We start from the raw sequence: 26,304 nt of genomic DNA, 5'->3' as shown, positions 1-26,304 counted from the left end.
ACTGGAAGGAGTGAATTAAAGGTGGAGACCCAAGCGTCTGGTCGGGTGGTATGGAAAATGAAGTCTGTTTTTCTCAATCCTCTCGTTGAGCAATGGTAGGAGTCCACGATAAGAGTTTCAGGGTGTTGTCTGGTTAAATTCTGTTTGAGGCGTTTTTTGGCTTTGAAGGAGATACTATGTGGGAAGGTAATGGCGTAGGTGTTCTGTCCCATAGGAGATAGCTGGTTGGGTGCAGGGCTGGGGTGAACGTCTAGGCGCTGGGACGGAGGCATTATGGTGGAGCAAGAGATCTGCGTTTGTCTCCTTGGGTCTAGGCGTCGTGCTTGCGTAATGGAGTGCTTAGAGAAGGGAAACTCCTTGATTTGCTAGCAGATTTGTAGTAGCCAAGGTAGATGCTCACCAGAGAACTAGAAAGATAAATGTTATAGAAAGGGTATCCAGAGTCCCTACAATTGGGGAAGCTGGTTCCTTTAATACAATTGGTACGTTAAGTTGAGTGAGAGGAAGACGTTGTAAATAGGGGCCTCCTAAATTGTCTAGCAGGTTTGTAGTTCCCCAGAGGAGGGCGATCAGCAGAATACTTGGATGAAGGGTGTTGTAGATAGTTGTTTCCAGGGACCCATCACTAGGGGAAATTGGTTCCTTAAATTACTTAATTTACTTATTTCGGTTAACTGTGATGGAAACGTTGAAAATAGGGGCCTCCTCTGCCCTTTTGCAAGGACTTGCAGTTATGGATCAGTTGTCCTCACTGGAGTCTGCTTTCCTTTTCTATTAGGTGTCCCAGGTGGCGGCCATTTTAGGGTCAGGCGGCCTTTAGCGTGGATAATGTGGAGGCATTGGGAGGAGCGACATAGTTGGTCGTCGTTTTTCTATTTTATTTTTTTTTATTCTTATTCTCCCAGCTCCGATGGCGGGGGGGTCTTTAAGCTTTAAAATGGGGAGAAAAATATTTTCTTTTCAATTGGAGCTGGCGGCCATCTTGGGACAGGCAGCTCCGGGGGGACAGGCAGCTCCGGGGGGGAAAGGAGCGTCGAGACGGGCGCGGGCCCCCCAGCCCTTCGTGGGCGCGCTGGTCACTCACCGGGTCCGACGACGAGCACAGGCGACCCTCGGCCTCCGCTGCCACCCCGATCCGCACTGCTCCTGTTGGTCCGGGTTCTGATGTCCGGCGGCGTCGTCACTGGGAGCCTAGTCAGGTGAGCGAAAGTGCCAACTCGCTACCGGAGAGGAGTTGTTGTGGGTGGGGGAGCGGGGCGAGGATCTGGTGGACGAGGGTCTCTGTCGTCGGGGAGCCTGGTCATCAATGACGGCAGGGGGAGTCTCTCGGTCGGATTCTCTCCCTTCGCAGGACGCTTGGTGCCGGATGATGTCTGGAACCGGGAGCCGGGTGGCGGGGGGGCTTCGGTGGGGTCGCTCCGGCCGGGATTTACACTGAAAGTGATCCCTAGGTCCGGAGCTGGTCCCAGTCACTCCCTCCTTGCGGCCATTTTAGCCCAGACTAATGTAAAGGAACAAGAGCATAATCAATAGAGGTACTGTGGTATAAGTAGGTGGTACTATGTTACAGGTGGGATTAAGTTACTGGACTATGCAGGAGCAAAGGTACCTGGGTATAGGGGGTGGTGGAGGTAGTATGGTGTAGTTGAGGTACTTGTGCAAAGGTTGGAGTAGACTACCAGGGTGTAGGTAGGAGAGAGATATAATGGTAAACGCAAACAAACAGGATACTGGTACAGAAAAATACCATAGTAGAATGAGAAGAGTGTACTGATAGGAAGAAGGATAAGGAGATTACGCTAAAAACAGGGCTACCGTGTACTCATCCTGCAAACAAGAGAGGACAGGAAGGAGGACAAAGTGCATCCTGGAGAGATGGGGCCGGAGAAGATTTTTGCATATGAATGAGAAACATGAGATCTAAGTGGTCCTGTAAAGACCATTTTTTTAACATGCAGGGGATTCACCAGGATGAATATGACAGCAACGGAATGCCCTCCAAGTGGAAAATTTGAGGGAAGTCATTTAAGGAGCCGGTTCCTGCAGAATAGGTCTCCTTGGTACAATTTCCCCCCCAATCACCTAGTACCATTCATTTGACAACATCAGGTAATAGAGAGTTGTGATTTACTCTGAGGACACATATCCGACCATATCCATATAGATAGATCCCAGAACTTACCATAGCAGGTCTTGGGCCTTGTGTCCCTGAAGGTGGATGCGCGTTGCCTAATCCTCCAGCTGATTGACCTTTGCTGGGGGTGAAAGTGCATGTTGCTCACCCTGATGACCTGTACAGGGCTGAAACACTGACGATATTTGAGAAGAAGTGGTGTGGGAAAATGAGGAACTATATTCAGTGAATGAACTATTGTTTAGTCATAGCCAGTGAGAAGTCTGTGGCGCTGCAAAGAGTGTAGGTGGCCAAGAGAAACCAACTGGTTCAGATGGGGCACCGGGATCTCTCTATACGTTCTTCTCTGTCCAGTCACTACATTTGCTCACCATTGTATAATCTAATTATGTTTTTTTTGCAGAGTGTCCAGCTGTGATTCCACGGTGCATGTGGGAGGCTAAGCCCTACAGAGGAACTCCTACTCTTCTCAACACACCGTTGGCCTTTGTGTACATCCACCACACCTACGAGCCCGGCCAGCCATGCCTAACGTTCGCACAGTGCGCGGCAGACATGCGGAGCATGCAGAGGTTCCACCAGGATGACCGCGGCTGGGATGATATCGGCTACAAGTGAGAGGGGGGCTGGTGCACATGGGTCTGAAGGGAAACACTGATCCATCAGGTATTGTGAGAGCAGAGGCTAAGGTTTTCATTGCATCTGAAGCTGAGAACCTTACCTGGCCATAGAGGAAAACATGAGGCACATTGATGAGCATGGAGCACGCCTATGGCTTCCGTCCAGCAATGCAGCCAAGGGGGTGTGGTTTCATGGACTGGCAATATCCTTGAGCCAAACACTCTGCCAGGACAATCAAAGAATAGCAGAAACCAGACACATTGGTACTGTCTGTGGCCACTAGACTTCTTTAGTAGTCCGGCGTTAGAAAACAACTGCCTCTGGAAAGATGTGCATGAAACACGTTGGCAAAAATGGAACTTAAATAATAATAGGGGGCACTTTGTCCAGCAGGACAATGTCATTTTCTTCAGGGTTGTACCTACTGGGATCAATTTTGTCTTTGTTTACATTAATGCAACGTGGTTCATTCTTGCATACTCACCTCCTATCTTCACTATTTTTGCTAAAGCCACCTGGAATCATGCAATATGGCATCATCTGCATATGGTTAAATTGATACATAGATTTTGGGGTGGAACTGCAGCGGTTTGGAAAAAAGGTTCAAGTGAGTGTGCAACCCTAGCGAAGACCATTTAAGGTCTTTGTTTCTGACATCCTAGCTGCCAAACACAACTGTTGCTAACAATTTATATAGGCCCTGACTATGAGTAAGTCGCTGTTTTCCATCCCCTGTGCAAACTCCTGTTTGCACAGGGTTTGGATTAGAGAGTTGTGTTGTGTTTAACGCAGCCAGTAATTAATAAGTGTGTTAAATATCACACCCTTCCTTGAATTTCGACATCTAAAAATTTAACAGGTGAAAAGTGTACGGCACTTACTGTACCATGCAGATTCTGTTGAACCAAAATCCACATTTTATTCCCCAAATACTCAGAATAGGAGCTATTTATCGCACTCATAAATAGCATAATCTTGGGTATTGTCATTTGTGAGGTATGATAAATAGCACATTAATTCCGACGAACTTGGATTCCGGGCCACAGAGTGTGGTTTGGGTTCGCCCTTTTCAATTATTGGTTTTCTTCTACCAGCCTCTTTCAACCACTGGCTTGAGACTTTGACAATCATTTCTTGGCTCAGTCCAATGGACTATTCATATCTCACCTAATGTTATTGGCAGTTTGTGTGTCCTTCCACCTCCACTTCAGCACTTACCCAGAACTGCATGAGGAAATACTTTCCAACTATACCCCTCTCTGTCTGCTTCTGCTGGCTCCCTCCCTTGTATCTCGCTTAATCTGCTAAAGCAGCATGTGTTAGCACATTAATTGTAGACTTTGCCAATGCTTGTTGCTCTCATTTTTTAGGGAGACAGACCTTTCCTTATGTTCCTTCTATGTAATCCTTCTTCTATGACTTGAGCCAATCAGAACGTTGTTTAGCAGAAGTCCAGAATTTTTATGCCTAGGCCCTCTTTCCAAGTGTTATTATCTGTTCTGATAGGGCCGGTAACAGGAGTTACTGACCCCATCAAAATTATGAGATCCATAGTCGCTCTAAGGATCTTGTGTCTTTCACCAGAGGGGTCCACCTGGTAAAATCCTTTTAATTCACATAGGACACATAACAGAAGTTACTGGCCCCCTGGAGCTATGAGATCCATAGTAATTCTGCTGTTCCTTCAGGTGGAGTTCCTGGGGGAATACCAGGGGAAAATGAGGAACTGGTGCTAAAATTACAGCTTCCCCTTATAATTCCTAATTTCTGAGAGGAGCCTCACCATCCCACCTGTATTCCCTGGTAACTCTGTGGTATCCCAGTAACTCCTGGGGCAGTGTTGCTGGGGGAAATAAGGGTATTTTCTTATTGAGGTCATTAGTGTCTGCCATAGTACTACCATTGCCCAGTGGTCTGCATATTAGGGCAAGCCTAGGACTCCTGCATTCTGTATTGTGCTGCATGGCAGCATTTATATGGCGCTTACTACACCTATGTTGGTCGACGAAGTGCTTGCCTATTTGGGTATCATGCTACACTGACTAGGGTACTTGGTCGAAAGGGTGGTGTATTTGATCCTTTATGGGAACCGCATCCATGGTGTGCCTGAGGACCATCAAAGTGCGGCTACAGTGGGTTGTATGGCAGAGCCACACATGCCGAAACTACGTGTCCCTTAACAACGCAGTCTGAACAACAACTGCATCGTTACCACACTTTTCATTAGCATGTAAGTCATTACAACAACTTCCCTTAGGGAAGCGCTGGACTTTGGAACAGAATATTTTACTATTCCAACTCCAATCTGTGTATCAGTAGGGAAGGTGATGGACTTAAAATCCAACACCAATCAAGCACAGAGTTCCCTAAAGCAAGTTGTTGTAATGATTTGAGTGCTAAAGGAATGCGTGGTAAAGACTCAGTCGTGGTTCACACTGCGTTGTAAAGGCACTGTATGATTCAGACTGCGTGGCAAATGATGTTTCCCCTATAGTGCTATGGGACGCCGCGCTTAGCAGTGTGATGAATAAAGTTTTAGAGATAGGTGCTAAATTTATAGTTTTCAGTAAACTTACGGCTTTAAACAGGTTTGTAAGTCTCTTTATGGTATTCTTATGATCACAGTCCACTAAGCTGGCAGCCACTCCAGGTTGTCAATCAATCAATCAATTTTTATTATGGTTTAGAATTCCGAACAATTCCACATAAAATGCATAATTAAAACACGTTTCCATACACCAAAAAATTCAATTAAAATTACAGATTCTCATTTTCATTTAAAAATACATGAGCTTTAGGTAATAAAGTTGCCGTATATGGATTGTTACCAATTTATGCAGATTGTTTAAGCTAATTCTGTTCCAAAAGCATTCATTAAAAGAGAACAATTTTTCTATTCACTAAACTATACTCTGCGGTGGTCAACTTAATTACAATGCAGATGGTCTTTCAACATATACATGCTTATTTCAGTTACAGCACTCTATAGTTTATCGGAGAAACCTGATTAAGTAAGGTACGCAGAAAAAATTAATATAAAGTTATAATCTAAAAATAAATATCAAACAACACACGACATTGAAATGATGTACATGTTTGGTTGTAAACATAAGAGCCTAAACTTAGGGGCTGACGTGCAAGTGCTCTGTGCATCTTCTTTTGGAAACGCTATCCCAACTAATACTAGCAGCAAAAAGTTTTTATAAGGTGCGCAATAAAGTGCTAATGCTCTAAGCATCCTCTATGGAACACTCTATACCAACAATTAACTAGCAGCAAAAACACCAGGTTGTCCATTCTGAAATTTTTAGTTTAAAGTTTATGGTCCTCATCAGGCATAGTTTGGAGGGAGAAAAGGGGGAGAGATCTGCTGGGATAGTCTTTGTTCATATCATCCCATAACTGCTTGTATTTGTGAGATGTCAAGAAGCGGTCATAGAAAGTAGCTTGTTGGAAGATGCAGTGGTCCTAAATGAAAGTCCTCCATCAGCCAGCGGCTTGAGGCAGATCTTTGTCATTTGGGAGCGTAAGCATGTGAAGCTGCATAAGAGTACTACTATGCAGTCTGTATCAACTACAGGCCCGCCCCCTGAGTGTCATGGTATTAGTGACGGCCAGGAGGGTTATACATGAACTGACATTGCTATATACTACCTAGGCTAAATATAGGTCAGCCTTGGACAACTTACCTGGACATAGAAAGCAGTGTATATTTCATCGTTCACCAGCTACAAAGAACACAACAATAAATGTAGGGTCAATTAGCTGTTATTTTTCACAATTCTTGAGTTATGTAAAGCTAGCGAGGAGTTCTGTTGCATCATATAGGGTGAGGTTGCAGTCCGAGTGTGGCGTAAAGCAGCATGAGGCCGCAGCCTGAGTGTGGAATCCTATAGTTTTGGGTTTGCTGTCCTCATTGAACATCACAGATGATAATACCGCAGGCCACGCCCTCTGGAACACTGCTGAGTCCTGGGTAACAGATGCAGACTGAGCTGGGGCTGTATGACCGTAAGAGCGCACAGTCTATGCGCGCCGGGCACAAGCAATGGACAGTGTGCCCCATCAGGGGCGTAACACAGGACCCTGCAGCCCGCGCAGTGAGGGGGGGCCCTCACCCTAAGGGGGGCCCCGTCAGCACCGCACTTCTGCTGGGGAGCTCTAGATTGAGTCCGGAGGCGGCCCCTTCACGTACCCTGCAGGGGGCCCCCTCAAGGTTCGTTACGCCACTGTGCCCCATTACTGATAATGTGCTGCTCCGAAACTCACGCTGCCAAGGGGGCAGAACGTTAGTGCTGACTGAAGCAGCCGGTCCAACTTTAATAGTGCAGGTGGCACCTGGACTGGAGTTTTAAAGGGGACAGAGATCCCCTGTAGGCGGGTACAATGAGAAACTTTAGCCCCCTCAAGGTAATGCCTGGGGGGGTAAGGGGACTACAATTACTCCCTTCTGAAGGGGCGCCCTCAGGTGGCTCACTAACTGTGTGCCACCTCTTTCTGGTGCATAGTCAATGCCCCTGTGCCTCTGCGCCAATGTCCATAATACAGCACCTTGCAGAGGCAAAGCATTCACTCATTTGTGTAGGGCCATGCCCCCATGCACACGAGGGAATGCCTTGTGTATTACACCATGCTCACAAGGACCCTCATGTGAGTGAGCATGTGAACACGCACATGCACACACACAAATTTAAATTAGAGATGCACCTTTCACACATCAGTGCCCGGGGCGTAACAGCCCCCCCCGCAGCGATCAGTGCTCGTGAATAAACAGCCATGGAGAGAGTGGCTGATGCATAGTAGACGTGCTGCCGAGCAGAGCCAGCCTTATACCTAAAGCAAACTGTGGGATGTGTGGAAGAGTGCTTGTGCCTTGTATGCATAGCTCACCACCGGCTGTCAGGAAAAGGTCGAGAAGCACTGTGTCTGTGTAGCTGAGTTATGTATGTATTTCAGACTGACTCAGCTCAGTTTCACCAGCTGTGATTTTATCTTGAAATGCCTCTCACAATGTTATTATGTTACAATAACAGAGTGTTCATTTTTTACAGCTTTGTGGTAGGGGCTGATGGGTACCTTTATGAAGGCCGCGGCTGGACATGGCAGGGAGCCCACACCAAGGGCCACAATGCTGTGGGCTACGGCGTCAGCTTCATTGGGGATTACACCTCCCAGCTCCCTCCGGCCCACGCCCTGGACCTGATGAGGGACCACTTCCTGCAGTGCGCTGTGGGCGCTGGATACCTACTTCCAGGATACACCATATATGGCCACCGCCAGCTGGGGCAGACCACCTGTCCAGGAGACGCGCTCTTTCACGAGATCCAGACTTGGAAGGGATTCCAGGTGAGTCCATCTCCAGAGTAAAATAGGAATCACTTCTGGTACAGGCCAGGCCATGCATAGCCAAATGCTTGAGACTGAAATGTGTTCTGAGGTAACATACACATCATCAGTGTATTGTTTTGCCTTGTGAATGGTGACACCACACATACATTGCAGCCATTTCCTTTCAAAGGACGGACTGCATAGTTGCCAACATTTGGAAACAAATCCTGGGACACTTTGCAGCACAGGGTTGCTGCAGATAGAAAGTTCTTGTTTGTGTACCTGTGTGTAATAAAGAGGAACAGTTTCTGCAACAATATTACCCGGGACAGTCTCCAACTTGCCAGGACTGTTCCTGCAGAAGGGGACAGTTGGCAACTTAGGGACGGGGCTGGGTCTTATCATGATTGATGATCTGCTGTGTGTGCATCACATAAGTATTCACTGCTTGCTGGTCCAAACAGCTAGGAAACAGATAATTGAATGAACGAGCAAAGGACCCAGCACCCTAGAAGAGCAGGAATAGCATGTTTTGCTTGTTTTGAAGGGCGTCAGGCATTTTACTACGTCCAGTTATGAAGTAGGCAAAACGTAGATCAAACTACTGCTTTTAGACAACGTTCACAGTTTACAAAGCAAATATTGAAGCAAAACAAAAAATGCCGTTCCCATTTCAAATATGAAGGACAAGTTTAGGTTCAGGCATGATATATTTTGTCTCTTCTGTGTTCAACCAGATCCACAATCTATTGTTTTAAGCTTCGCCATGGTTTAAGACTGCATCAGGTACATGCCCCTATGCTGACCTCCATTCTACAATCACTGCACCTACATGAAAATAATTAGCACACACTCACCAACAGTTTGACCGTTAGTCAAGGGCATAGCCAATTTTGTGACCCACTGCAAAAGGGGATACACCTTTTTCTAACCAGATACAACAAGAATAGAAAAAGGACATGCCAAGCTAATGTATCACATGCTTGGCGTTAGTGCTGCTTCTCTGAGTGTTCCTAAAACAAACGTAACCTGAGGTGAGTAATGTAAGAGACTACGTACGACCTGAGCCTCATCAGGTGAGTTGATCTTTCCCAACCTCGTCGCCTAAACTTTCAAGTTGGAGGGCAGGGTCTTCATAGCAGCAGCTAGCGAGGACAGGAATCTTCCTGTTATCACTGGCACAGATTGAGCCCTTTTAACAATGCCAGAGGCGAGGAGGAGCTTCGCGCGCAACCAAGATGGCCGCGTGAGCAGAGGGCTCCCGAGACCCTCGCAACCTCCCGCATCTATCCTGACAATTATCCTGATTACGTTGACGGGTTATTGAAGATGAGCCATAGCTGAGGCGATAACCGTTGTCTAAATTTGAATCGGACCTCCGGAACCGGAATAATAACGATTTGAATATTGCGGCCTGCCCCTCGGAGTTGCCCGGAGCTCGAGTTGGCATGGTGCCCGGGCAGAAGTTGAACAACAGCGGCCTCAGGGGATACGGACTGTCGTACTGATTTGGACTTTCACTTTCGCTTTTGAGGCTCCAGTCTGATCCTGTCTGAGAGCGTGCCTATGCGAGCCGAAAGCTATTGGACTGCGTGGCGTTCATGGGTGCTGTCCTGTGTGTGTACACTGGGCCTGGACGGGCTGTGCCCTCTGGTTTCTGCGGATAGTTTGGTTGCGGTCCCGGTGGGGCCATTTTCTCTCGTTGCCCACTGCTTCTGGGGGTCTCCTAATCCATGATGGCGGCCAGACTTGATGGAGACAGGCAAAAGTCCAAGATCACTCGGCGAGGTGGATATACCCAAGCAAACAACATGGATCGGTATGCCCAATCTAAAGGATGCCCCAGTGGACCGAGTAGATCACTTGGAAGTACTGGGGAGGACCCGGCCTCATCGGCGGAATTGACTTTGCAAGACATCATAGGCGCCCTTGACGGGAAGAAGGCCTCCATCGGCAAACAATTTGAGACTCTTGCCCACAAGCTGGACACTGTTTCGATCGATGTCAATTTGATCCGCACAGATTTATCCAAAACTAATGAGAAGGTCAAATCTTTAGATCTGAAGACTTCCAGCCTGACGGGCGATGTGTCCGACTTGCAGACGGAGGCCCGCAACCTGCGAACCTCCAATGATCTTTTTGCCCGCCGGTTGGAGGACTTTGAAAGTAGGGCCCGGCGTAACAATGTACACATTATTGGTGTCCCGGAGAAGTCGGAGGATCCGGCGGCCGATCTCTTTGTTGAGGATCTCATAACTAAGCACCTTGCACCTAAAGGACTGAGCAAGTTCTTTGCTGTTGAACGCGCCCACAGAGTACCGGGTGATAAACCGAAGTTGGGTGCCCCGCCGCGGCCCATCATCGCCAGAATCTTTAACTTTAGAGATAGAGACGCTATCCTGCAGGCTTCGCGGGTGGGTGGACCCATGAAATACGAAAACACCACTGTAAGTTTCTACCCGGACTTTACACAGACAGTCCAAAAGCAAAGACTAGGATTTCTGGGTGTTAAACGACGACTGAGGGAGATGGGACTGAAATACGCAATGCTTTTTCCAGCCAAGTTACGCATTGAATTTGAGGAACGGACATATTTCTTTGATCGTCCAGAGGTGGTGGGAGACTGGCTCGACACCTTGCCTCACCAACGTGGCCGGGAGGAACATTCTGGAGGAGCGGAGGGCGGACCGACGGAGCAGGAATAGGAGCATTGTTTCCGGTCTCTGAACTTTGCTGATAGCCCAGACTGTAGTTCGATGACTTTTTATTGTATCCATTGATGTGTCATACCCGGGGTGGCGAGGCGATTGATGGGACTCTTTCCTCCTTTGGGGTTCTTTTTGTAGATTAGTTTGATGTCAGGGCGACAGGCACACTGCAAGTTGGGGTGGCTATTTAGTCTTACGCAGGGGTGCAGGGAGGGGGGTTAGTAACGGGGTTTTGGTTCGGGGGTGGGGGGGTGGTCCTATGGGTGTGTTTTGTTTCCGTACAAGGCAACGTATTGTTCTATCATTTGATTTGGATGCTGAGCTCCGAGGGGGGTTGGATCTACTTTCACTTTTGGGATGGGGGGTAGGGGATTGAGACTAATGAGTTGGAATGTGAATGGGTTGGGGGACAGGATAAAACGAGGGGTGGTGCTACAGCTATTGAAACGGCTTTCCCCTGACGTGGTATTATTGCAGGAAACACATTTGATCGGTAACACCTGTCATGCCATGAACCGGAGAGGGTATCGTCTGGTTGCTCATGCGGGGTTCTCCTCTGGATCCAGAGGGGTGGGTATCCTAGTCAGGAGTACTCTCCCCTTGGAAATAGATGCAACAGTCCTCGATGATAGGGGGCGCTACGTAGCTCACTGGACGATGGGAGGGTAGAATTGTATCCTTTCTCTCTGTTTACGTCCCCCCGGGTTTACAATCGACAACTTTTGCGGACTTGGGGCGAGTAGTATTGGGACTTCCTGAGGGGACTCTGGTCATGGGCGGAGATTTTAACTCTGTTGTCTCTGGTAGGAAGGATCGGCACCCACCCAGGGACCTCACAGGATCACAGAATTGGCTTAGCGGTTTTATAGATACACTGGGGTTGCTGGACTGTTGGAGATTGCTCCATCCTGCCCAGAACCAATACACTTTCCACTCGGGTGCACACGGTAGCTTCTCCAGGATTGATTACATCTTGATGCCAGCTGCGCAGGCCCCTTCAGTTACTGAGGTTCGACATCTGGCTCGGGGAACATCCGATCACTCTCCTCTGTGGCTTCGGATGGAGTCGAGTGTAGGTGCAGAGGGACGAGTAGCCCCGATCAATCCATGGTATTTCCGTAACCCTAAGACCCGCGCTGCGTTGGTCAAATCCCGTGACCAGTATTTTGTTGAGAATGAGGGATCAGTGTCTTCGGCAGTGTCGCTCTGGGAAGCTTTTAAGACTGTCATCCGAGGTCAGGCTTTGTCATTGATTGCTGGTGCTAAAAAGAGTATAAATGAGGAAGTGGTTGGCCTTGAGGCAGAGATTATTGAACTGGAGCGTGAACTGGAACTGGGTGTCACCCGTGGGAAGATGCATGTTTTGCGTCTTAAACAACTTGAATACAAGGCTTTGGTGACGGATGCTGCGAAAGTCATGAGCAGGGAGCAGCAGGGCCGATTGTATGATGTCGGGGATAAAGCGGGTAAACTGATAGCTTGGTTAGATAAGAAAGAGAGGGCGAGTCGTGTGGTTCTTGTGATTGAGAGAGTGAATGGTATGCGTGTGACTGAACCCGAGGAGATAGTACAGAGTTTTGCGGAGCATTTCCAGGAAGTGTACTCCCCCGTATCTGAGAGGCCGGAGGAAGATTCACATTTATTATTGCGCGACATCGCATTGCCCAGTTTGTCTGATTCCGATAAAGAGTTGATGGATGAAGTAATAACCGCTGATGAGGTGGCTCTCGCTATCCGTTCTATTCGTTCGGGGAAACCGATGGGTCCTAATGGTCTCCCCATTGAACTGTATAAATTGCGCCCGACAAAATGGCGCCGTATCTTCGTGACATGTTTCTAGAATCGCGAGATAGGGGCTCCCTTCCTCGTGATCAGCGTCTTGCGACCATTGTGGTGATTCATGAGGAAGGGAAGCCAAGAGACCGCTGTGCCTCTTATAGGCCGATATCCCTCCTTATCGCAGAACCCAAGATTCTTGGTAAATTATTGGCCAACCGTGTAATAAAGGTGATTAGTGACTTGATTCATCCGGATCAATCCGGTTTCATTCCGCATCGTAATACAGCCCTGAATCTGCGACGTTTGCATGGTGTCCTCGCGAGGACTGCGTCATTGCGTGAGCTGGCCATCTTGGCTTCCTTGGATGCCACAATGGCTTTTGATACTGTGGAGTGGCCATATTTGTGGGCCGTACTTGCTAAGTTTGGTTTTGGTCCTGGCTTTATTAGCTGGGTGAGACTCCTCTATGAGGACCCGTTGGCGCAGATTGTGGGGAACGGTCGGGTCTCCGAGCCTTTCATTCTCGGGAGAGGTACGCTTCAGGGTTGTCCATTGTCGCCGCTCCTGTTTGCCCTCGCCCTTGAGCCCCTTGGTGCCTGGATTAGATGGGAACCGTCGATGAGGGGTATTCAGTGGGCCCCAGACTTTGAAGATCGTATCTCGCTCTACGCAGATGATATACTGCTGTACCTAACGTCGCCCCGGAAATCATTAATTGTTTTGTTTGATGTCCTCACTTCTTTTGGTAGGAATTCTGGCCTAGTTATCAACTGGACTAAATCTTACTTGTACGTCCTCTCGGGAGATGTCCCCCTTTTGCCGCGCGGTTGTCCCATCCAGGTTGCACAGACGGGTTTTAAATATCTTGGGATTTATGTATCGTTGAACCCAGTTGTCCGATATGAACGGAATTTGCTCCCACCGCTAAATCGGTTAAAACTAGACGTGGTGGGCTGGCGCAAGCTGCCGCTTTCGCCGCTCGGCCGTGCGGCGCTTTTTAAGATGATGTCATTGCCACGCTTTCTGTATGCTCTTCAGAACACCTTTGATGTAATTCCTGCGAGCTATTTTCGGGCGGTGGAGGGTCTACAGAGAAAGTTGATCTGGGATGGGCGATCGCGTATCGCCCTCGCCAAGCTGACGCTTCCATGGTATGATGGTGGTATCGCTCTCCCTGACATCAAACGATATTACTGGGCGTCTCAATTGGGGGCCATTAATCATGGTATGTATGGTCCCGAATTGAACCCCGCGTTTGCAATGAACGGTAGTCAGACAAAATATCGAAATTAAAATATCGATATACAATAATATCGATGTTTTAATATCGATGGTATAGTATATCGATGTGCCATAATATCGACAGACAGAATATCGAGATTAAGGTATGTATGTTAGTAATATCGAAATTTTGTTGTTTAGTGTTAAGTATTTTATTATGTTGTTTATATGTTTGCTAAATATGTTTAGAAATGTATGTTTGAAAATTAGTAATTATGTTAACATTTTGCGTTTTAGTATTAGAGCGGGTTGTGGGTTTATAGGGGAATAGGGTGGGAAGTAATTTAATAATAATTAAATAATTAATATATATTTTAACTATTTTTTAATTAATAATTAATTTGTAATTGATTAAGACTAATTAGTTAATTACATTAATTAGATTTATTGTGGTAATATATTTAATTTGGTGTTATTGTTAATTAATAATTAATTGGTAATTAATTAATATTAATTAGTTAATTAAATTAATTAGATTTAATGTGCTAAGATATATAATTTATTGTTATTGTTAATTAATTGGTAATTAATTAATGTTAATTAGTTAATTACATTAATTAGATTTATTGTGCTAATATATTTAATTTAGTGTAATTGTTAATTAATAATTAATTTGTAATTAAATAATATTAAGTAGTAAATTGAAATAATTAGAGTTAATGTGTTAATATGTTTAATTTATTAATTTTTGATATTGTTAATTAATAATTAATTGGTAATTATTAATTATTAAGTGATTAAATGATTTCATTTATTTATGTGTAGTGGGTTGTGTGTTTATAGGGGAGTAGGGTGTTATATAATTACATGTAATTAATTAAAGAGATTGTATTTATTTATTGGTATTTATTGTTAATTAATTGGTAATTAATAAGTGTTAAATAGTTCATTTATAATTACATTAATTTAATAATATTTATTGTTATTAATTGATTAATTGAAACTTGTATTAATTGTGTTTTTTTATAATGTGTAGTGTGTTGTGTGTTACAGGGGGAGTAGTGTGGGAAGTAATTTAAACCCTACGCAATCCAACGCTTTCCCTACTGTTGCACCCTCTGGAGTGGGAATAGTAATTTTTACCCCTACGCTATCTAACGCTTTCCCTACTGTTGCACCATCTGGAGTGGGAATAGTAATTTTTACCCCTACACTATCCTACGCTTTCCCTACTGTTGCACCGTCTGGAGTGGGAATAGTAATTTTGACCCCTACACTATCCAACGCTTTCCCTACTGTTGCACCCTCTGGAGTAGGAATAGTAATTTTTAACCCTACGCTATCCAACGTTTTCCCTACTGTTGCACTCTCTGGAGTGGGAATAGTAATTTAAACCTCTACGCTATCCAACGCTTTCCCTACTGTTGCACCATCTGGAGTGGGAATAGTAATTGTTACCCCTACGCTATCCAACGTTTTCCCTACTGTTGCACTCTCTGGAGTGGGAATAGTAATTTTTACCCCTACGCTATCCAACGCTTTCCCTACTGTTGCACTCTCTGGAGTGGGAATAGTAATTTTTACCCCTACGCTATCCAACGCTTTCCCTACTGTTGCACCCTCTGGAGTGGGAATAGTAATTTTTACCCCTACGCTATCCAACGCTTTCCCTACTGTTGCACTCTCTGGAGTGGGAATAGTAATTTTTACCCCTACGCTATCCAACGCTTTCCCTACTGTTGCACCCTCTGGAGTGGAAATAGTAATTGTTACCCCTACGCTATCCAACACTTTCCCTACTGTTGCACTCTCTGGAGTTGGAATAGTAATTGTTACCCCTACGCTATCCAACACTTTCCCTACTGTTGCACCCTCTGGAGTGGGAATAGTAATTTTTACCCCTACGCTATCCAACGCTTTCCCTACTGTTGCACTCTCTGGAGTGGGAATAGTAATTTTTACCCCTACGCTATCCAACGCTTTCCCTACTGTTGCACCCTCTGGAGTGGGAATAGTAATTGTTACCCCTACGCTATCCAACACTTTCCCTACTGTTGCACTCTCTGGAGTTGGAATAGTAATTGTTACCCCTACGCTATCCAACACTTTCCCTACTGTTGCACTCTCTGGAGTGGGAATAGTAATTTTTACTCATACACTATCTAAAATGTATTTAGCTTTTTTATTAGTATTATGTTGTTATTAATTGTTATTTATGTGATTATTTTATGTATATAAATGTATTAGTAATTTATTTTTTTTTTATTTTTTTATAAGTTATGAAAATAATTAATTCAGAGTTAATATTAATAAAAAAATATATTATGTATTATATATTTATTAATATTAATTTGTATTACATTATGAATTAATTTTAAATATTATAGTACATTTTTAAATATGTTTATTACATTTATAAGTATTATTTTGTTAATATTAGATTTTTATTTAATAAAAAAAACCGATATTTTACAAAAAACGATATTTTTGTCATTCTATATTTTTTTTTCGATATATTTGCACTTACCTTGTTAGGGATAGGATTCCTATATTTTTGATTTGGATAATTTTGTTCCGATATTTTTGTATATCGATATTTGTGATATCGATATTTTGTCAGACATTCGCAATGAACAGGTGGTTGTTACCAGGGGGCGATTATTATAGAGCGCTCTATTCGAGATTGGCCGGAGGGAAGCTCTCGGGGCCTACAAAGATTGCGGAACGGGTATGGAACTGTGCAAATAGTGCGATGGGTTGGAAGGATCGATTGACCCGAGTGACCCCGCTTTTTGCTTCCGAGAAGCTGGGTAACTTGTGGAAAACGAAAGGATTTGAGAAATGGGATATGATTGGTGTTAGTAAGGTGAGTGACCGCTGCGTTAAGGGCAAGATTAAAACCTTTGGGGAATTGAGTTCCAACTGAGGGAAAGGGAATATTTTTGGTATGCTCAGGTCCGCCATGCCTTGCAGTCGGTTTTTCCTGAGGGTGTGAAGATTCCGGAGTCCTCTCCGCTAGAGGATAGAATACTGGACGGTCATGTACCAGATAGTACTATCTCCTTGATCTAGAAAAAACTGATTAACGATCGGACTGATCTGTTGGTGCAGCTCCGGGACGTGTGGACCAGAGATGGCCTTGAATTGAATGATGAGGATTGGCAGTCTGCGGTCTCTTCTCCTAAGGAGGTTGCGATTTCTGCCCGTCTTCGGTTGGTGCAGGTTAAAATCCTACACAGAATTTATGTGACTGGCCCCCGTTTGCTTAGAATGGGTTATTCAGAGGATGGATTGTGCAAGCCTGGTTGTGGGCTGCTTGGGACGTTTCTGCATATAATCTGTGAGTGTCCTGAAGTAGCTGCTTTTTGGACCGGGAAACACAATAAGATGAAGGAAGCTACCGGCGTTGCCCTGCAGCCCGAGGCCAGACGTTGTCTCCTGAATGTTTGGGAGTCAACTGACTATGATGTAACGCAGATGCAGTGGGCGACCTTGGGAAATATGGTAGCTAAGAGAGACATAGCGCAGTTGTGGGGTTCCCAAAGGACGCCCATGGTTTAGGCATGGATGGAAAACATGGATTGGTGCATGTTCAGGGAGAAGACGGTCTATGTGGCACGAGGGCGACCTAGGAAATGGGGTAAGATCTGGGGTCATTGGAACATTTACCGTGGAGACATTTGCACTCCTCCCCTTGTGGATATCCCTGAAGTTCCACTTTCCCCCTGACCTGCCATTCCTTGTATTATATCATGCATATTTTGTTTGACCTCGTCTCTCCCCTGCTTCCCTCTCCTAATATTGTTCGTATACCTTACTGTATTGCTTTTTCCCTCCTCATTTGGACAGATATCCTACTGTATCGTGTTTATTGCCTTGTTTGTTTATTTAATTTTCAATAAAAAGAAATGTAAAAAAAAAACAATGCCAGAGGCTCCACTGACCTTAATCTGTGACCGCTCCCTAGTCCCCACCTAACCTCCACCTATGATACAAAACCAAAACCACAGAAATTCACCAGTTATAATTATCTCAAGTAACTGTAACTCACGCCCAAGGTGATCATGACACGCTCCCACCGCCATGCACAGTCTCATTATCAATTATGTCATTTCAGATGTTACTGTCATGCTATCAATGAAATCGTTGATCATGCCATGAGTGATGTAATATGTGGGGTAATTTGAAGTGCATGGCGGGGGCGAGTTGTAGTTATCTTAGGGCATGATTTATAGTTGTTTGAGATAACTATATCTGGTGAATTTAGAGATTCTGTTAGTTTCAAATGGTATGTTTTAACTGACATTTTCATTTAACTAGAACGTCCCTTTAACCTTTATTTTTTCAGTGAATTCCTAGGGTTTTTACATAAAACCCTCGAACTTACCTGCACCAGGACCTGCGTCCAATCCGTGGGCTGCCAACCCCAAGCCGTGCACACCCTTTGTCTGTGCATAGCACAAGGGTTTACACACGGCCTGGCAATACCACCCCCAGGGGGCCTCAGGGTACCCGCTGCCACACCGGCTCCCTTGTCAGCACTTATCCTGGGTGTCAGCAAGAGCCAGCAAATCTTTTTTTAATTAAAAATGTTGGCAAAGGGGCATGTGGCCCCCCTCACTCAAGCGTTTACATGCCTTGGGGACCCCATCTCCCGCAGCTGTATTATTTTGTTTGGAGAGTAGGGCATGCGTTCCCCTCCCTAAGTCTTTAAGGCCCCGGGGTCCCTATCCCTCAGACATTTTTATTTTTATGGGGAAAGGGTACCGAGGAACCCTATCCTCTGGGGCTTTTATTTAAAAAAAGGGGAGGGAGCGTGCAGCCCCCTCCCTGAGCCACAGCATGCCCCAGAGACCCCATACCCCAGGTTCTTTTTTCTTTAAGGGGAGGGGAGCGTCTGGCCTCCCCTTCTCCTAGACTTTGGGGGCTCAGGGACACCATCCTCCATGGCTTTTATTTCTTATTAAGGGAAAGGTGCACACAGCCCCCCTCCCCGAGACACTATGGGCCCCTGGTATGCCATTCCTTGGGGCCTTTCTTATGTATTAAGGAGAGGAGGATTTAGAAATGCCCCTTTCCAATCCAATACTGGCCCCGGGGACCCCATCCCAAGGGGCCTTTGGTGGGCGCCTCAGTGCCTACCTGGAGCTCCCACAAAACACTACGTTGGAGGCTGCGGGGGCAGCTACAGTGCCCCAGCGGCCCCACCGTATCCCTGCATGCACCCTTTTGTAGTGCATCGGGAGCTGGCACAACTCCCCCAAGGCAGGATCAGCTGTTTGTCTATGCTCCCACCGGGCGGGAGCAATCTTTGTTTCTCTACCTACAAGGGCCCGGGCAAGGAAACACATATCTGCTCCCACCTGGTTGAATGCTCCTGCCGGGTGGGTACACTCATGCCCTCTCTGTTCGCACGCTCACAGGCAGGGAAACTGAATGAATGGCTTTATTTCGATATAAAAATATCATAAAAGCAGAAATACAACAATTTTAAGATCAGTAAGAACAGTTACATTCTGTTTACAGAGATAAAATCATGTAAAAACAGATAATACAAGCATTAAATAGTCACAGAAAGCCTATTCAAACGAATTAGCCATGCCCATTTAAAAAACTTAGACACACCACAAGCAACCAGGGTGCGAGTGTCAGATTTTAAAATACGCAGCGCCTCTCTATACTGCCGAGTACCTAACTGTCTGCATAGGGGTTTGAGCCATCTCCGCCTTGGCAGTACATATGCAGGACATTCAAAGAAGATGTGGGCGACCGACTCTACACATGATGGGCAGGTCGCACAGGATGAGGAGCGCAGGTGAGAAAGTTTCCAACGGGCAGTAAAATCGCCTACAGGTAGTGTCCCTACTCTGAATTTAAAATACAAGGCCCTATCAATTGGGTTGGAGATAATGTCAAGATAGGGTTAGTAAGCCACCACATCCTTCATCTTCACAAATTCATCTGTGGATTTACAATGTTTCACATCAGTGGAGTTGTTACAAAGGATCCGGCTCCAATACAGCTTCTTGAGAACAGCTTTGGGGGGGGGGGGCGGTCCTTGCTTCCCAAGCATCCCAGAGACCCAAAGCTCCTAGCAGCCGTTTCACATCCCTCAGCCACTTGATCTTGGACCAGCCCTCCAATGACATGACCTCTGCTAAAGCCTCTGCATAGGAGGCCCACTCGGGCACTCGCCACAGTCGCGCCCAGAGCAGCAAAGGGCGAATTTGGGCTTGATCCTTGATCGATCTGCAACACAAGTCCATTAGTATGGGTACTGTTGGGGTGCTCTGCGGGAGAGCCATCAGGTCTTTCAGAAATTTACTCTCTGATCTGGCTAACACTTCAAGATTACATGTGCCCCACAGTTCTGCCCCATACAAAGCAGCACTAACCCCTCTTGCTTTGTAGATCTCCAAGACTGGGGCAATAGGCTTAATTGTGGAGGAGCGTTGCTCCTTGAGTAAAGCGCCGCCCACCCTTTTGTGGCTTAAGAGCATCTTTTGAATGTGCGAGTTCCAATGCATTGAGTCTGAGAGACGGATGCCTAAATAGTCAAATTCAGACACCCTCTCCAGAGTCACGGAATTCAGCACCGGGGGGCGGCCCATTTTTTTGGGCTGATTCAAAACCAGGAACTTTGTTTTGTTGGTGTTTATTAACAGGACCCTTTGCGAGCAAAACTCCTGGTAACTATTAAGGAGACTCTGCAGGCCCACGGGGGTCTTTGAAATGAGGAGGGTGTCGTCGGCAAAAAGCAAGGTGGGGATGCGCTTGCCCGCCAGAGAGGGTGCATCTGCAGGATGTTTTAGCAGATGCTCCACCACTCCGTTCACGTAAAGAGAGAACAGTGTGGGGGCAAGCACACATCCGTGGCGGACACCTCTTTCTACTGGGATCCTGCCGTTTTTTTCGCCATTCTTGCCCCACCGCACCTGTGCATAGTTATCAGCATGTAACCTGACCAAAAGGGACAGGATATACGAGGGCAACCCCATCTCAGACAATACTCTCCATAACCCCTCCCGTGGTACTAGGTCAAAGGCAGTCTTCAGGTCTATGAAGGCCAGATAAAGACTGCCCTTGCCCAGCACCACCACCTTCCAGTAGAGAAGAACCAGTCTGAAGGCCTGTTCTATAGTCCCTGTAACGGAACGAAATCCGGCCTGAAGGTCTGATAGGATGTCATTCTCGTCTATCCACTGGAGGACCCTTCCCAGTATTACTTTCCCCGCTACCTTTTGGGATGAATCAATTAGGCTTATGGGCCTATAATTGGCTGGGTCGTCCCGGCACCCCTTTTTAAATATCGGGACGACCTCAGCCCCTATCCAGGACTCTGGGACAGGTGCACCATTATTGATAGCATTTAGCAAGGATGAAACCAGCTTTCGCCACACCTTCGTGTTGGCGCGCAACAAATCCCATCGGGCCCAGCTGCTTTGAGGGCACCAGCGACTTCATTACGCTTTCGACCTCTCTTGGGGTAAAGGGATCGCCCAATGTGTCTCCCAAGGGGTCGACTGGCGAGAAACTACTGTGAATGGTCGCCGGGGAATGCCCCTCCATGGAGGTGTAGAGGGACAGAAAGTGATTGTACCATGTGTGGGCTGAAATGTTACACGTGATAAGGGTACAGTCTGGTCTATCCCTTGTCCTTATCAGATTCCAGAACCCTCTAGCATCTCTGCCTTCACTTGCTGCCATTAAATCAGTCCAGTACCTATCCTCCCATTCTTTCTTTGCTGCACTGATGGTCTGTTTGTACTCCTTTCTGGCGAACCTGATCTCCACCGGGGATTTGCTTTTAACAGCTAAAATCAGGGCAGATTTTGTCACCCTACATTTCTTGGTGAACCAGCCTGGTTGGTTCTTGGGTCTGTTAGCTCCACCCACTGCGAGAGACCTATTTGAGAGTAGGAAGAGATTGCCCAAGGTCTTAGTTATATTACAAAAGAGGCTTGACACTTCACTGTTCGTCAGGGCGGGAGAATCCAGAATAGACAGAGAAGCTACTAAAAGAGCCTCCATGGCTATCATTCTCTCCCCATCCATAACTACTTTGCTCCATCTCAGGCGCCTCCCACAGTTAGAGGGCCGTACTTCCAGAGTGGGAGACGATTTTGGCAACATGTGTACTCCCTGCTCCCCACCCCACAAGGGGAGCAGGGCCAAAGAGAGGGGGTTATGGTCGCTATCGGCTGAGGTAAGGACTACCATGTCATACACAAAAGTCCAGAGCTTAAAGTCGAGGAGAATATAATGTATCCTCGAGGTGTCTGAGGTCGTCCTCCCATTCGCTGCCCTCAGACCAAATTCCAGGGCCAGGGAATTAAGTTGTACAACCCGCTGGGACCACCTCCGGATAGGCGGAATAGTTAAAATGGGAATACCTCTCTTAGCATCTTCATCGGCAGTGTCCAGGATGTCTTCCGTCGCCAGGGGCTCGAACGTACAGTTGAAGTCCCCGGCGACCAGGACATGTGACCTGTCAGGGCACTGCCTAAGAAGATCCTCCAGGCCTGCAACAATGGGGGACTGAGATCCTCCTTTCGTGCCCCTAGCATAGATGTTGATAATATCAAGGGTAAGCCCTCTCCTGGGCCCCTTAAGTGAGATTCTAAGAAGGTCAGGGGAATTAGTCTCGTGCTGCAGAATTTGGCACCCAAGCGTGACATCAACCCATATAAGAAGACCACCAGAGGGGCGACCCTTCCCTGAAGAGGGGGGAACTGCTGGTTTGAAAAACGTTGCGTACCCCACCTTGTGGCAGGACTCCTTGCTCCAAGTTTCTTGGAATATGCAGATTGAGTGAGCCTCCACTAAGGAATTCCAGTCAGGTAAATCCAGCTTCCTGGTGATACCTGCAACGTTCCAACTAAGAATCCTAAGAACAGGAGCCACCACGGCCGGCCCCCCTCGGGGCTCAGTCCTTAGGGCACCCGCCCTCCCCGGAGTAGTTAGAGGAGAACCCTCCCTCGTGGGCCCACCAATGCTAGTTGCGAGATGAGTGGGTATCAGATCCGACAACTGCCTGGGGCTAAAATTTAAAGCAATAGGAGAACTATCTGGATCAGACTGTGATGGAAAGTTAGGACTGGTCGCCACACGTTCACTAGAGCGCAGGGGCGCTGTTGGGGCGATAACTTTAGGGGCACTAGGCGGGGGATCTTGGTTAAACATCTCGGCCCTGATGACAGCATTCTGTCTCTCCTTAACCAATCTCTTGGTTCTGCACAGTACCGGCTCACCTCTGCCGGCAACTCCGGCCTTAAATGAGCAGGTCTGTGCAGGACCGGTGGTATGTCTCATCACCTGAGTTGGATCGCCTACACTGTCCGGGAGTCAGTCGACTCCCTCTAGGCCCGAGAGGGACTCGAACCTGTTGAACAATGGAGGAAAATATGGGAAATGAGACACCCTATCAGGAGGAGGACCTCTAGTGTGGTTACTCCTCCGTGGCCTAAGTGTGTGGAGAGGGGGATCACTGCATCTTTGGTGGTAAAAATATGGGAGACCTAAGATTTGAACATCACCCACTCTTCCAAATCTAGGTTCTCTACAGATAAAATCTACCACCCACGGGTCCCTAAAGTTGATAATGACGCAGTCACCTTCCAAATCCTTAGGGCAGTAACCCACCCAGCTAACTCTTCTAACGTTTAAGATCTCAGTTTTGGACTGGGGAGGGGAGAGCTCTGTTCTTATTTAGCCAAAAAATGACTTTGTTCTTTAACTCCCTAGATGTTTCAGTTTTCCCTTTCCCCGATAGTTGTAACTCCAGTCAAAATGATAGTATAAGGGGCGGACTCTGGTGGAAGATTAACACAAGGCAGCATCTGCTTAGCACATTCGTTGCCCTGTGTGCCCCTCCCCGAGGACTGTCTGTCTTTGGCAGGTACATGGGAGGCTGGCTGAGCTCTTGAAGGCGGACCTTCCTTAAGGGACCTGCCCTTGGCAGACGTCAAGGGGTTATTACCATCAGAGGATTTCTCCATTTGTGGACGTTTTAGTAATGTAGACGAATGGTTATTAGCAACAGTCGGGGCCATCCTCGATGTAACACTAGACCCCTTTTCCTGGCAACCCGTGGGATTCTCCATTATGTTGTCAGGGGCTTTTGCTAATTTTCCCAGCATAATCGAATTGGCTGTAGCCAAATTCTCTAACTGGTCCAGTTTGGAGTTAATCAACCTAGTGCGTTCCAATAAGGGTAACATCAGGGATGTAATAAGAATTTCTATTTTGCCCAAAAGCTCTTCAGCCGTACTATGGGTCGAGCATAGGTCGTGTAGATCCGTAGGGACCTCAGTGGGATTTTGTGAGAATGTTGGGACAGAATGGGGTAGAACTGTATTGTGGCTTTTTTTAAAAATCTTTGCAACCCCCCCCTTGATGTGTAATGTCCCCTCTTTTCCTTTTACTAGTTTTGGGATTAGATGGGCCACTCGCGGGTAAGGATTCTAATACAGGGCTGGATGGTTTGGACAAGACACCGATGCTATCTGATGAACTATTTGTAGGTGAACAAGATATAGAATCTATATCAAAGCTGCCAACCACAGCATCCGGGACCATGGACGCCAAATCATTGCTTAGGTGGTAGTTATCAATCGGAGCTAGGTTACTTGGGGGTGGGGGGGAGACTACCAGCCCAATTTTGCCCAGAGACGAACGTTTGCCCGATAAAAGATCAATGGATAAGCGTTTCTCGGCAAAAGCAATTTCCTTTTCAAGAATACCTGTAGCCCGCTTAAAGAAATGATCAAGGGTTCCGGTTACCACCCCACTCTTTGTTGAGACTTGTACAATTCTTTCTTTCCCGAAGTGTAAAGACATGGTTGCTGCAGGGCACAAAATTGTGAATAAAAAAGTTACTCCTTGCTCTTTACCAGGGGAATTGATGGAATTGGCCAGGACCCCCTGTGGTACTGGATTAACTCTACTTGGTCCGTGTATCAGATGAAATAGAAGGGGCCCAGCCCAGCCTCGTCCTGCCCCGGACGGCCACAGACGGGCCCGCCCTTGGCCCGGGCTTAGCCCGGCTGCTCCCACGCGCGACTCGCGGGGCGAGAGGCGCTCCTCGCTTTTCTGGTGCCTCCTGGCGCAGTGATGGCGTCAGGGACGCGACCTGGCCGCCGGGGCACCTGGGGGTTGTAGTTCGGGCCCCCGCGGTAGTTGTAGGCTGTGTTGCGGCCTCTGATGCAGCCGTTCCCCACACGGCGCCTGCTGGAGCCCGCTGGTGCAGAGAAATGCTGAGCCGTTTACCTCACGGCAGGATGTAGGTACGTCCGTGTATTTTAACAAGTGTCAGGCAGGGAAACTACTGTGTCCCATGGGTGGGCTCACCTGAACACAATTAGTGAGCCAGCCCCAGGGATGGGGTCCCCGAGGGCCGCGTACCTTGCGTACCTCTTTCATACACCGTCCTACACTTCATATATAATTAGCTAGCTTTTGCAGTCTCTTTTTCATTCCTTCCTTCTCCTCTTATCACTTTTCTCAGATTTTCTCTACTTCATTCTGTCACTTTTCTTCTTTTCTCATTTGCTTTAAGTCAAAAGTTTGCTTATGAAAAAGAAGCCCTCATCCCTGTAACCTCCAGCACAAATTCAGCACTGTGTAAGTCAGCCCACCTTGGCATGTATATGGTCAGCAGAACTGCAATAAAACCGATAAAGGGTTCTCAGATGAAAGCGCCAGACCTTCAACGCTCTTATTTTGTGCATTTCTTCTGATAATGGTTGCCTTTTATTTCTGCTGCAGGAGGTGTGAAGAATTCAGAAAAATATCCCCAAGGCGAGAACAAATCCCATCCGACTTGGCCTCGTTGCCTCAGCCGCTCGATATTTTATTAAATGTTCAGCTTTCTGAAATATCTGCTATGTACTGATCTGTGCAAAGTAAAAATGACTTCGTGACAAAGACATTGAAAGAGTGTTTTTTTAATGCCAATAGTAATCCATGCTAATTCAATGTTTCATAATTTAGAAATGAAATTTCTAATAACAATAAATCTATTTTGCCCATAGGTTATTCACACAACGTACTAAAACAGCCCAGCAAATAAACACCACTGCAGAGGGACGCTGGCAAATCAGTCCCAACTGGTAAAAAAATAACCTGAGACACAGGGAGGTAGACAAGGCAATTGGTCTGTGAGTGCCTGGGCACACCTCCATTTTATTGTATCTCTTTTTTGCAGTTTTATATAGTGCGAACTTGAGCCGCAGTTGTTGGAGAGCTTTATATGAGCACCCGTACATTACACAAGGACACATTATGTTTTTAGGCACTGGGACAATAAATAATTTGCCTAAAATCACAAGATGTAGAGCCAACAGCGAGACTCCAACCTGGTTCCCCAGTTCGAAAGCTGGAAGCTCCGGCCATTAGGCCACATCCTCTCCCCTTCTCAAGGATTTGGTAAATAGGCGCTAACACCAGTCCAGGAACATCTGTATGCATAGATGTGTGTATGTAAAGGTATTTATTTAAATCAATCTTAGATGG

The 26,304-nt window shown here is 46.7% G+C and overlaps 1 protein-coding gene across 1 annotated transcript; it reads left to right on the top strand.

Annotated features, from left to right (window-relative positions):
- Nucleotides 1–2,216: 2,216 nt before the first annotated feature.
- On the top strand, nt 2,217–25,817 carry PGLYRP2 (peptidoglycan recognition protein 2). Its single transcript, XM_078682094.1, has 3 exons — nt 2,217–2,748; nt 7,807–8,101; nt 25,558–25,817. Exons 1-3 carry the CDS (start codon nt 2,564–2,566, stop codon nt 25,564–25,566), a joined length of 489 nt encoding a protein of 162 aa, XP_078538220.1. The 5' UTR covers nt 2,217–2,563; the 3' UTR covers nt 25,567–25,817.
- The last annotated feature ends 487 nt before the right edge of the window (nt 25,818–26,304 follow it).

The sequence above is a fragment of the Lissotriton helveticus genome, chromosome 1_1 (genome assembly GCF_964261635.1).
Source record: "Lissotriton helveticus chromosome 1_1, aLisHel1.1, whole genome shotgun sequence".
NCBI classification, from domain to species: Eukaryota; Metazoa; Chordata; class Amphibia; order Caudata; family Salamandridae; genus Lissotriton; species Lissotriton helveticus.
Note: the sequence above shows the minus strand (reverse complement) of the source record. Positions and strands in the feature narration are given on the sequence as shown.

What these genes read in the sequence shown, in the direction of transcription:
- PGLYRP2 (XM_078682094.1), top strand. Translation starts at nt 2,564, where the DNA reads ATGTGGGAGGCTAAGCCCTACAGAGGAACTCCTACTCTTCTCAACACA. An exon ending in TGGGATGATATCGGCTACAA is followed by an intron (nt 2,749 to 7,806) that starts GTGAGAGGGGGG and finishes CATTTTTTACAG; the next exon opens with CTTTGTGGTAGGGGCTGATG.